At 48.0% G+C, this 12,694-nt stretch overlaps 1 protein-coding gene across 1 annotated transcript; it reads left to right on the top strand.

Annotated features, from left to right (window-relative positions):
* The first annotated feature begins 4,345 nt into the window (after nucleotides 1-4,345).
* LOC108882473 (prothymosin alpha-B) lies at nucleotides 4,346-8,094 on the top strand. Its single transcript, XM_018674985.2, has 5 exons — nucleotides 4,346-4,514; nucleotides 6,816-6,881; nucleotides 6,981-7,065; nucleotides 7,155-7,240; nucleotides 7,329-8,094. Exons 1-5 carry the CDS (start codon nucleotides 4,470-4,472, stop codon nucleotides 7,371-7,373), a joined length of 327 nt encoding a protein of 108 aa, XP_018530501.1. The 5' UTR covers nucleotides 4,346-4,469; the 3' UTR covers nucleotides 7,374-8,094.
* The last annotated feature ends 4,600 nt before the right edge of the window (nucleotides 8,095-12,694 follow it).

The following is a 12,694-nucleotide window of genomic DNA, read 5'->3' as shown; positions in this document are numbered from 1 at the left end:
TTTGGTTTTATATTCTATCAAGTGACGTGACGTTTGAGGACCAGAGGACAAACAGAATCCACCTGCAGGATTTCTCCTGTGCTCAGCTGTTCCTGCAGCTTCAGCTCCGGTGAAGAGAAGCGTTAACGTTACAGTCAGACACCGGTCGCTGCTGCAGCTTCATGTCAACAACTGTCTGTCTTTCCTGTTTCAGCATGACAGAGCCCCCTGTGCACAGAGCCACCTCTGTACAGACACTGTGATGTTTCTGTGGTTAGTGGTTATCATACACTGATCATCTCTGAAGCAAGACCAGGTCTGAGCCTGGTCTACGTCTGGACTCAGTCTGAGCAGTCTCACTAAACGTCCTGTAAATAACTGCATTTCCTCTCAGTCGCTGACAGTGAACGCGTCTCAGTTCTTCTGTGTTGACTCAACTGTTTCATGGTTCAACTTTAACCAGGTGAGAACAGGTGAGACTGTGGATGTGACGGTCGTTTATCCTCCTCACACCTCCACCTGAGACTGTGTGGCTTTAAATGACACAGATTTAATCTTAACTCTGTGATATCAGGAGGTTCAGAGGGTGAACTGTTTTTATTTCATTCATCTGTGATGCTCTCATTGATCAGATGTTGCGTTCAGGGGAACGTAGGTGATCCTGATGTTGTGTTAGAGTATACATCCAGGTTTGTGCAACGTCTGGAGGATAAATGACCGAAGTGATGATCTGAACTCATCACACTGACTCTTTGTACGAGACCCTGAACAAAACTAAAGGTTTATTTCACCATAAGCTCTTCAGGCCGATCAGAGTGATGTGTTCCTAAAAGAAGAGGATTTAACACGACTGAAACATCTTTCAGTAAAATGTATTTTAGTTCATTGAAGCTGAGTGTGGTGTGCAGCAGCCGACTCAAAGAACTGTAAATGTAAAGTGTAAACTGTCCTCTGATGAAGCTGATTAAGAGCAGAGTCATTCAGTGAGCAGTGTTTCCCTCCGTCTCAGGTTTATTACTTCTTGTGGTGGAGATGTTGTGGTTTATTTTGGGTCTGTGTTCAGGAGTGTCTGAAGAATCAGGTTCAGCTTGTTTCTCTCTGACTGACTGGGTGATAACAGCAGACTCTGATCTGAGCTCTGCTGTTTATTCTGCTGCTGGAAGCGTTCACTTCACTGCGTCGCTGCCACAGGTTGGAACATGTCGGCTGCACGCCGGCTGACTGACGCACAGCCTCACAGCCAGGTAGACATTTACCTGCTGCTGCTTTTCCTTCCAGTGAGTTAGAGATGAGAGGAGACAGGACAGGTTTAAACTGTGTCTCTTCTTGTTTGAGCAGCGTCTGCTCGTGTAGACTGAATTTATCCCCCGCAGGGCGACTTACACCAGCCTGGATTTACTCTAAACCGAGATTAGTGTCAGCTCCACAGCTCCAAATATTTAAACTCCAATTTAAACACGCTTCATTGGTGAACTCTAAACTGAGCTCAGGTGCTTTAATATTCAGAAACGCCTCCATGTTAGAGGCAGAGTGAATAATGAGGCTTAACCCGGCAGTTTGATCTTAATGTGGAGTCTTTAAGCTGCTCCACATGAACCTGTATCACTGACTTTATTCTGTTGTTATTCAGATGATGGTTGAACTCATCAGCTACAGTCACTTCAATATTTATCTCTGACTGAAGCAAAGACGACTTTTATAAGAACAAATATCTACAGGATATTAAAGAACAGACGTATTTAAACAGATGAATTACAGTGAAGTTCATTAACACTGAGCGGCCATGTTTCCACTCGCTTCAATGGGCTGAGTGTGATGAGTCGGGTCAGTGTGTGCTGTACCTGTGTGTACCTGTGTTTGAATGAGCTGTAGTGGCTCAGGTTCAGCAGCAGGAGGCGGCTGGGTGTCAGACGCCGCCCAGCGCACTCACATTATTACATTATCACCAATTAAAACTGAAATAGCTGGTGTGTCAGAGCTGTGTTTTGAGCCGAGGCCGCTCTGCGGGACGGGGCCACGGGTTTAAGTACCTGTCTTAGTCGATATTGTCCTTCAGTGCTGCAGATTCCCTGACAAATCTGCACTTAATCAAATTATGTTCAACCAATTGACACACAGTGAACCTGCGGCTTTAGGGGCCACTCTCTGGGTCTGGGTCTGGGGGCCCCCAGGGCAGCCGTCCGGCTGGTTTAATCCAGCCTCGGTGGGCCCGGCGCTGGCCCGTATAAGGCTGTGCTGGTCGGTTTGTGTCGGTACCAGAACTGGACCGGAGTGGCCTACATTCAGACCACCTCTCCTGTGCTGGATCCTTAAGGCCTTCCAGTCCAGTCTGAAGTTTGAACCTGAACGCCTCCTGAAGTCAGAACAACCCAGCAACATCAGAATCCAAGATGGCTGCTCCTCATCAACAGCAGTGAACTCTCTGCTAATGTTCCTGTTTATAGCAGTTTGTGTTAAGAGGGTGTTACTGAGTCCATTTAAATCAAACGTCATCAAAAGGTTTTTATACAGTGAAATCTGGAAACTGGACTTCAGGGGACCTTTAAGTTGAAAGTTACGACTCAACTCAGAAACTCAAGAGTCCTGAGTACAGCTGGAGGGCACCATTAGTTCCAGGAGCTGGGCTGTAGAACAGGGCCCAGGTTCTGTTTAGTACCAACACTGTACAGGGCCAACCTGACAGCTGCAGCAGCTCCTGCCGTTTGAACCTGTTTTTAAATTTGCTTTATTTAGTAGTGACGGTATCACAGAGTGAAAACACGGTCAGACAGATGCAGCTCAGACACAGTTTCACTTCCTCCTGATACCTGGTTAAATAATTAATAACTCCGCCTGATGAAACACGAAGAGCTCCGGCTTTTCCAAACAATTACACAGAATGAATGCGGCTCTCAGAGATCATGGCGGTAAAAAGGCGCTTTTCCTGGACAGCGAATATACGTGAAAGACCCGAGTGAAACTCTACACTGATGCTCCAACACACACGCACCGGTCCACATCCAGAAATCCGGGACCCGCGGTTTACAGCTCGCCGACGGAGCCTAGTTTGAACTGATGGACGTTCGCTGCAGCCAATCAGCAGTCGCCGTGCGCCAAAGCCGTGTTTATTCCACTTAGCCGACCAATCGGAGGCGTCCTCGGCGGCCGAGTGCGTCATCAGAGTAGAATGTGAATGTGGGCTGCCCGTTACCGGACCACACTCTGCTCCCATCCCCCCATCCCGAGCGAGCGAGTAATGGCGGCTGGTTTTTTTGTGCCGCTTTGTCCTCCTCATGTAAAAGCCATGTGTACTAAACTCGGTAAGGAACCAATACGTGTTTGCCCTTGTGTTTCATAAGAATGCGCGTCAGTCTCATGAGCACATTATAATGATTTATTTTCCGCACTTGTCTCATCGCATGTCTGTCATGTCGCACTGCTTTCTCCCTCCTCCACGGCGGGGCATTTCTCTGTGGGCTCTAACAATGGAGACGGAGGAAATGAGGCCACCAGCACTGAGCACTGCACCGCTCACTGAAACCCGCCTGTCCCACACTGACACAGCACCACAGTGATTTCTGTGTGTTTTACTCGACGGTGGGTTTGGTGTGTGTTTATTTGTGCGTCGACCTTGGCGCACAAATTTATGGGCTGTTATGTAAAAAAAAAAAAAAAAAAAAAAAAAAAAAGCTCAGAGTGTCAAGTGCGCACATAGAGATGAGTGAGAGAGTTTCAAACATGGACGCCGGGAAGGGAAGGGGAGGGGAGGGGCGAGCAGTGGACGATCAAGGGCTATGATGAGACATGGCGGCGGTGCTCCACATTCACACTCTGCGTGCTTTCATCTGATTGATTGTGTTCATATGGCGGGAGAGAGGGGCGACAGTAACGTTAGAAAAAGCTTTAATCCACTAACACCGCCGACATTAAACCTCCCCCCGCCGAAAAAAAGAGAAAGACGCTGCCTCTATTCCCCTGGTCGCGGCGGTGGGCGGGAGAAACGGTCCGAAGTCGCCGCTTGACTCGACCAGACGAACATCAATCAATCAAACTGTGACACTACGTCAAACGAAGCGCTGCCCGTTCCGTGTGTTTGGCGCGTGGTTCGGTGTAAACTCGGGTTTCTCGGTGTTTGAGGGCGGGTGGGGAGGCGCTAGCGTCGAGGAGCGGCTCGGTTCGGTCAGGTTTAACCGGGTCGGATTATTGTTTTAGCGGAGAAAGGGACAGATGCAGCGGCGGCGGACAGGAGGGGGGCGTGGCGTCCGGGTTTAGAAATTCTATCCATTGTTCCACTCCAACGCGCGAAGAGAACACCTCTGTGGAGCCCGGAGCCAATCAGCGGCCGCAGAGCTCCTCTAAGCCCCGCCCAGCAGCCTATATTTAAAGGCTCGGCCGTGAGCAGCATTGGCCACTGGCACAACATAATACTGATTGATCCGCAAAGCGAGGAGAGGGATTTACTTTATTCAACCTTTCATTTCAGCCGTCCTTTATTTTACTGAACTAAAACAATGGCAGACACACAAGTTGACTCCGGCTCGGATATCTCTGCCAAGGTAAGCCGCCTCACACCTTCACCGGAGGGAGGGAGAGCAGGAGCGGAGGGAGGGAGAGAGGGGACCGCGGCTCTCAAAGACCCTCCGCTCAATAACGCGTTTTCCAGCCTCTAACCTACATTTTCTAAAAACCTTCCGTCGTCGCTTCGCGCTCATTCGGACTCGGCCGAAGAAGTCGGAGCAGCCGGAGGAGAGGAGGAGGAGGAGAGAGGGGGGAGAGAAGAAAAGAGCCGGTGTTTATGGTTTTTATTCTAAACTCTGATGGAAAATATCAGCAGAATAAACCGCGGGCTCTCGGCTCCGCATCATGGAAACAGGCTGCGTCTCCAGCGCCGCGTCTCATTGTCCGGAGAGTAAGAGTCTGCGCGGGTTCTTTGTTTATACAAGCGGCTCGGTTCCCCTCACACAGACACACACATCCAGCCCCGAACCCAGCAGCTCACACACACTCTCTCACACTCTCACACACACTCACACACTCCACTCTGGCTTTTATTTTTATTTGGGAGCTCTTTTCTCCGCGTCCTCCCGCCGCTCATTGACGCGCACGTTGTTTTTTTTAAATTCTAACATCGAGGACAGATCCCGCGTCCAGCCCGGAGAGAGCCGCTGGTATCCCGGGTTGCTTTTATTACCGAGCCGCTGAGCGGAGTGACGGGGTTCCGTGCGGCTCCGGCTGGGGCTGCTGCTGTGGACCGGGTCCGTTTGAATGGAGGACGCGGCGGCGGCGGGCGGTGCGTAATTCACACCAATGTCAACTTTCACAGCTCCGCGCTCTGACCCGGGCTTTAACACGGCACCGGCCCGCCTGCACCGTCCGACCCGGTTTGTTTACCGACTCGGGCAGGTCGGTGCCGCCGCTCGTTCACCGGAGAGCTCTCCTCGCGCTCTCACGGGCACGCTGAGCCGCGGCTTCCGCTTTTTCTTCGGTATTTTTGGAGCATGTTTGCAGGGCGCGTTCATCTCTCAGGGGAAAAGTTTTTCTTTCTTTTTCTGTAATGCAGCCCACTTCTCTCTCTCTCTCTCTGTGTGTGTGTGTGTGTGTGGTCGGGTTGTGGAGGTGTGATGTGACGGTGCTGGTTTTCCCCTCTTTGTGATCCGTCTCCGCTCGGGCTGCCTCCTTCTATCGGACCGTCTCTGAGCTTTTCGAAATGTTTAATTTCCGTCCGCCTGGACTTTGGATCATATTGGGTAAAACTTTAATAGCTCCCCGCGGGGGGGCGGAGAGGGGAGGAGAGGGGAGGGAGACGGGTCTCCGCAGCAGCGGCAGCAGCAGCGGGGGAGAATAGGATCCAGGCTGTAGATAATAAGAGCAGCAGCAGCAGCAGTGGGCCGCGGAGCCCAATAATTCAGAGTGATTCTAACAAATGAACATATGGAGGAGGTGGGGAGGGAAGGCTGGGGCTCCGGTGTTGGAGCGGATGGTGTCTGTTCACACACTATTTATAGTTGTGGAGCATTTTTACGCACAAGCGCCTTTTTACGCGCAGAGCAGCGGAGCCTCGGAGCGGAGCCTCCGCTGCTCTGCTGCCGGAGGAGCCGCTGCTCCTGAACGGCTTAATGGCTTTTAACCAACGGGATTATGTAGAGCAATCAATCAATAACCGTGTGTGTGTGCTGGGGATTTAAACAGCCTGCGAACGGACGATGTCGACAAAACGAGGAAACCGAGCGCTATTAATAGGCTCTGCTGCCGGTTTTCCGGTCTGAGCGGGGAGCAGAAAGCCCCGGAGGTGTGTGTGTCGGTGTGTGTGCGGGCTCCGGTCTCCGCCGCGGTCGCTTTATTTTCTCTTTTCACGCCGCTTTCCTCGCCTGCCATGTGTCGTCTTCTATTGTCCTTTCCAGCCTCCGTTACAACGAGCGGCCAGCAGCAGCAGCGTGCGCCGCTCGCCTCCTCCTCCTCCTCCTCCTCCATCACCCCCCCTCCCTTCTCACTCCCTCCCTCCTCCTCCTCCCCCTCCTCCCCCTGCTCCTGCGCCCTCCTGTGTTATTTTAAACGGAGCGGTGCATCCTGGGTATTGCAGTGCCTCTCCCGGGCGTGTCTCGTGACATATGGCGGTGACGGCAGCACGCGGAAGACTACAATACCCAGAGTGCCCCGGGGGCCACATCAAAGTATCAGATTACAACACATTAGAGGGGATGGAGTGGGAGGAGGGGGAGGGGGGAGGGGGATCTGCAGAGAGCAATATGGTGTTTAAATAGGAAGCAGTGACAGGGAGAGCAGTGAGAAACAGCAGGCGTCAGGCAGGTAGCAGCAGCTCCAGCATCTCCTCTGTTTAAACTGTTTGTTTCCACCAGGACCTGAAAGAGAAGAAGCTGGTGGAGGAGAAGGAGAACGGCAAAGACGCTGCCACCAACGGAAAGGTAACCTCCACCGCCTCCGTGGCCTCTGCTGCTCCTCCTCGACTCTCAGCCTTTCAAAAAAGTCTTTAAAGCAACTTTAAGAGTGTTTGCTGTTTCCAGGAGAATGAGGAGAACGGCGAGCCCGAGGTAGACGACGAAGAGGACGAGGAGGTGGACGAGGAGGACGAGGAGGACGACGGAGAAGGTAGCTGCACACTTTTCATTTTTATTCTCAATTTCATGTCTTTGCCCCAAACGGAGCAAAAGCCTCACTCCTGATGCTTGGTCCTGCAGGCGACGAGGAAGACGAGGAGGAGGACGACGACGAGATCGAGGGCGGCACAAAACGGGCAGCTGAGGACGACGAGGACGACGACGAGGTGAGGCGACGGCTCCTTCACCCTGACGGCCGACCACGCCACAAACTCTCCACCCAACAAACTCACCTCCATCTTCTTCTTCTTTCAGGACGACGTCGAAACCAAGAAGCAGAAAACCGACGATGATGATTGATGCGTTTTCCCCCCGCGCCATCCTGCTGAACCACTTCCTGATTCTTCACCTCTGACTGGTTTTTAAATGTCACAGGTGGAGGGGCTGGAGGACTGATTTAAAGGAAAAAAAAATAATAATAAAAAAAAATCCAACATGGTCATTAGCAAGTAGAGTTCAACAAACATCCACCACACACACACTCGATCTCCCCTCAAAACTGCAAAACAAATTTTCTAGAGGAACCCGCCACCACATCGACGCAGAAATCAGGCTTCTCTTCAACAACAACAACAACAACAATGGAGAATTTGTTTGTATTTTTATTTACATTTTATATTTTTGTACATATTGTTAGGAGGGGGGGTCGGTTTCTCTCTCGGCAGCGATCTCGTCAGACCAAATCGGTGCTTCTTTAACGAAAGATTTTACTTGGTTGACCATGTTACGATATCTCAACAGATACTAGAAAAAAAACATGTAAAAAAGCTAAAAAACAGGAAAGAAAACAACCTCTTAAGCCGTTGAACTCAGAGCATTCCAGTAAATTTAATGTATGTACTTTAGCTGTACCATAACTAGTTTGTTTGTATGGGAGGGTAAGGCCAAAGAAAAGAGCCTCTTTTCTTTTTCCTTTTATTTTGTTTTTGTCAGCGACTTTTTGTTTTATGACGGCCTGTTTTGATGTATGTGCGAAGTTTGTTGTTTGACAATAAACCGGACTTTTATTTTGTGAGTTGTACTCTGTATCTCTGCTTGTTTCTTGCTCTGCGACCGGTGGCAGACGGCGAGGACGCTCGGGTGGAGGTGAGGCCGTGGAGCGTCTTAAAAGAAAAGAATGAGGGTCAAAGGTCAAGTTAGGTGGTGTAAAGTAACTAAGTACATTTACTCAGGTGCTGTAGAAAGAGCTTAACTCTTTCTACTTTTACTCCATTGTTTATTTACACTTTAGACTTTGTTTTTCTTCTAAATGACCTGTTTATTTTTATTTATTTTGTACTTTTTATTCCTTAGAGCAATGAGAGCCGCGGGAATCAACCTTCAAACTTAAACAACAAAAAACTTTGTTTTAAAATGAAAACACATCAGTGTGGACAAAGCCCAAATCAATAGATCCTGAAACCAGGAAGTCAGTTAGCATGTTAGCATGTTAGTTCAGTGTGTTTCTGGTTAAATGTCTGAAATAAGGTCTGTGGTTTTAACACAAGCTCAAGACATTTTCAGGTTTGATTCTCCGACATAAAATGGGTCAGTAAATCCCCCACTCCTGATGTTTGAAGCTTTTACGTGTCTTAAAAAAGGCGGTTGCTAACGAGTGTCTAAATGAGACTACAGAGGTTGTCGGGGACGTTAAATGTCATCATGATGTCATGTGACCGTGCTGTCGTTGGTTTGTAGAGCTAACATTAGCTTTTTATCTCTGGTGAGATGTGATCATTTCACCAGTTCTTCTCATAATTCAGTCAGTTAGAAAATCTAAATGAATAATATTGAAATAAAACATTAAGTATTTAAACCTCACGTCCACCAGCTACAACAGTAAAATGCTGCAGTGATAATCAGTTCAATAATATTTAATAACTCAGACTCAGCTGCTCGGTGAGTACTTTAAGTACATTCTGCTGGTAATACTTCTGTACTTTTACTTGAGTAATATTTTACTCGTATTGTTATATTGTTGTATTTGTACTTTAAGTAGAGCAGAGTACTTCTTTGACCACAGGTGGCACTGTGCTGCAGTAGAGTTTCAGTGGTGGTGAAGTGTAATGAGTACAGTTACTCTGGTTACTTCTGTACTTTAGAATTAGGAATGTAATGGGATATGTATGAGTACAACCTGAGGGTCGAGGCCCCGCAGAGGGTCCCATGGTTACTCTGAGGGGTCACAGGACAAAGGAAGGAACATGTGTCTCTGTGGTTTAAAACGTCCATCTGTCCATTCTCTGCAGACTGGTCCAGACGTCCGTCCTCCAGCTCCTCCTCGGGGACGGTTCCCAGGCCAGGGATGTGTCGTCTCTCCAGAGAGTTCTGGTTCCTCCCTGGTGTCCCGAAAACCTCCAGAGGAAGTGGCCCAGGAGGATCCTGATCAGGTGCAGCCCCTGGTAGAGGCTCCCAAGACCCAGACCAGTCCCAGGTGAAGGGCCAGACCCTGGACCAGGGGAACCAGGACCCCCTGTGCCTGGAGCCAGACCTGGGAGGGGGGTTCCCTGGTGGTCTTCTGGGCCTTGACCCATGGGCACCAGCAGGGCACAGCCTACCACCTGCAGGGACAGGTACCACGGTGAGTGCAGGTAAGAGGGGGGACCTGAGAGACCTGGATGTTGGAGTTTAAATACAGGACTGGACCTGGTAATAGAGTATTTTTACTTTGTGGTACTGGTGACCTCCAGTAGAGTTTAAAGTTCTGCACAGTGGGGGGTGGGGGGGTAAACCCGTCAGTCTGAGCTGTTTCCATTTCTCTGCCGTCAGTCCAGGACGAACATGACGGAGCCTGAACTCTGCAGGACGATCTGATCTGTGTTCAGTCATGTCGGCCGCCGCCTGCAGGTCCACACACAGGAATGTTCAAAACACACAACCCTCAGTGCTGAGGTACAGGTGTGAACGGAGCCTCCTCCTCCTGCTCCTCCTCCTCCTCCTCCTCCTGCTCCTCCTCTTCCTCCTCCTCCTTAAATGTAAACTTTTATCATTTTAATTATATAAATACAAATAAATAATATTCAGTCATGTTTAAGATATTTTACATTTGTTTTTTTAATGAAATATTTTAATTTATTTTCAAATATTTTACACAATGTCTTATATTGTTATTATTAGTGTTAGTTGATTATGAATCAGGAACTAAATGAAACTCTCCAGGTAGCGGTGAGGACAGGTGCTTCAGTCTGCTGCAGCTTTAAGACCTGATCAGATGAAAACCTAAAATCCTTCTTACCTCAGCAGGTGGTTTGGAGCTGAGAGCAGCTGCTCCCCCCGCCCCTCTCACATGGTACATCCCAAACCAGAGGAGTAGAGCCCGAGGAACGGTTCATTTCTGCAGGACTGCAGGGGGGAGACGTTAAGGACAGGGAGGTGTTGGAGTGTTTGTCCTCTGTGTGTCAGGAATAATATGATTATTATTAATGAGTGTTTCTGTAGCATCAGTTTGTTCAGCAGATTCTGAACTGATCTAAAGGACTGAGACACTTTTTCACGTAAACATCCTTTATTTTGTCCTGAAAACTGGACGTCCTCCTTCCATTCTCCTAAAACTCCTTTTTTAACTGATGATATCTGTTGTGATCTCTAATTAATTTTAGTTTTTATTGTAAAACACTTAAAGGTGTTAGAGGATTTTATTATTATAGTTTTGATTAAAATGCAGAATAAATTGAATCATGAGTTCAGATTTACCCGTCAGAGCCCCGCCCTCTGACCTTCCACCAACCAAACCCAGCTGCTGGGTCTGTTGTTCTAGTTTTACCTGAAGTAGTTTCTTTATTTTTATTGTGTGGAAACAGTTAAATGATCAGATATCTCATATAAACCCTGCACTTCTCAGAGATATGAGCCAGGACTCGTCCTCTGGGACCTGGTGGTGGTCTTACTGACCCCTGCTCAGTGTTCGCTCTCCAGGAGGAGGAAACAGATCAAATACAGAACCAGGATTTTACACCTGAAATCTGCAGGTGTGATGGGCCCGCAGGTTCAGGGGCCTCCGTGGGCCCCCAGGGGCCATGTTTTCTAAAGTGTAGTAGTTTGAATAAAATCTGTGCAGATGAGCGTCGGTGAGGATCTGCTGAGGCAGGAAGCTTTGGACAGGAGTCAGACAGCATCTTTTATATCAGTAACAGACTTCAACACTGCAACACTGAGAGACACAAAACCACCACAAACAGACACAACTCTGGTGTTTGTGAGAGGTCACACAGAGGTTAGATTTTTTGTGATATGATCTTACAACTGTTTCCCCTCTGAAATACAGTGAAATAGAAGTATAAAGTAACAGAAAACATTACTTGAGTAAATGCACTCAGTTACTTCCTGTCTGTTTCAGGTGAGCAGCTGTGACACAGATGAGTCCTGACCTGACATCAGATCAGAGCCTCAGGCTGAAAACATCAAGTCTGACCTGCTGCGATCCAAAAACAACCAGCTGCGTGCTGATTGGCTCTCACCGCTGCAGTGACGACCGTCTGTCCAATCAGGTCGCAGTGTGCAGTTTGAACCTGAGAGCTGGTGCCACAGGTAGAGCTGCTGTCAGCCAATCAGAGAGCAGGATCAGCAGGTATTCAGTCTGACGGAGGAGGTTTTATAGTAGAGATACTCATCTCTACTACTACTGCAAGTACTACTGCTACTGCAAATACTACTGCTACTGCAAGTACTACTGCTACTACTGCAAATACTACTGCTACTGCAAATACTACTGCTACAGCAAGTACTACTGGCTACTACTGCAAATACTACTACTACTGCAAATACTACTGCTACTGCAAATACTACTGCTACTACTGCAAATACTACTGCTACTGCAAGTACTACTACTACTACTGCAAGTAATACTACTACTACTGCAAATACTACTGCTACTGCAAGTATACTACTGCTACTACTGCAAATACTACTACTACTGCAAATACTACTGCTACTGCAAGTACTACTGCTACTGCAAATACTACTGCTACTGCAAGTACTACTGCTACTAGCAAATACTACTACTACTGCAAATACTACTACTGCATACTACTGCAAGTACTACTACTGCTACTGCAAATACTACTGCTACTGCAAGTACTACTGTACTACTGCAAATACTACTGCTACTGCAAATACTACTGCTACTGCAAGTACTACTACTACTGCAAATACTACTGCTACTGCAAGTACTACTGCTACTGCAAATACTACTGCTACTGCAAGTACTACTGCTACTACTGCAAATACTACTACTACTGCAAGTACTACTGCTACTGCTACTACGCAAGTACTACTGCTACTGCAAATACTACTGCTACTGCAAGTACTACTACTACTGCAAATACTACTGCTACTGCAATACTACTGCTACTGCAAATACTACTGCTACTGCAAGTACTACTGCTACTACTGCAAATACTACTACTACTGCAAGTACTACTGCTACTGCTACTACTGCAAGTACTACTGCTACTGCAAATACTACTGCTACTGCAAGTACTACTACTACTACTGCAAATACTACTGCTACTGCAAGTACTACTGCTACTGCAAATACTACTGCTACTGCAAGTACTACTGCTACTACTGCAAATACTACTACTGCAAGTACTACTGCTACTGCTACTACTGCAAGTACTACTACTACTGCAAAATACTACTAC

This window comes from Lates calcarifer, linkage group LG4 (genome assembly GCF_001640805.2).
Source record: "Lates calcarifer isolate ASB-BC8 linkage group LG4, TLL_Latcal_v3, whole genome shotgun sequence".
In the NCBI taxonomy this organism is placed as follows: domain Eukaryota; kingdom Metazoa; phylum Chordata; class Actinopteri; family Centropomidae; genus Lates; species Lates calcarifer.
Note: the sequence above shows the minus strand (reverse complement) of the source record. Positions and strands in the feature narration are given on the sequence as shown.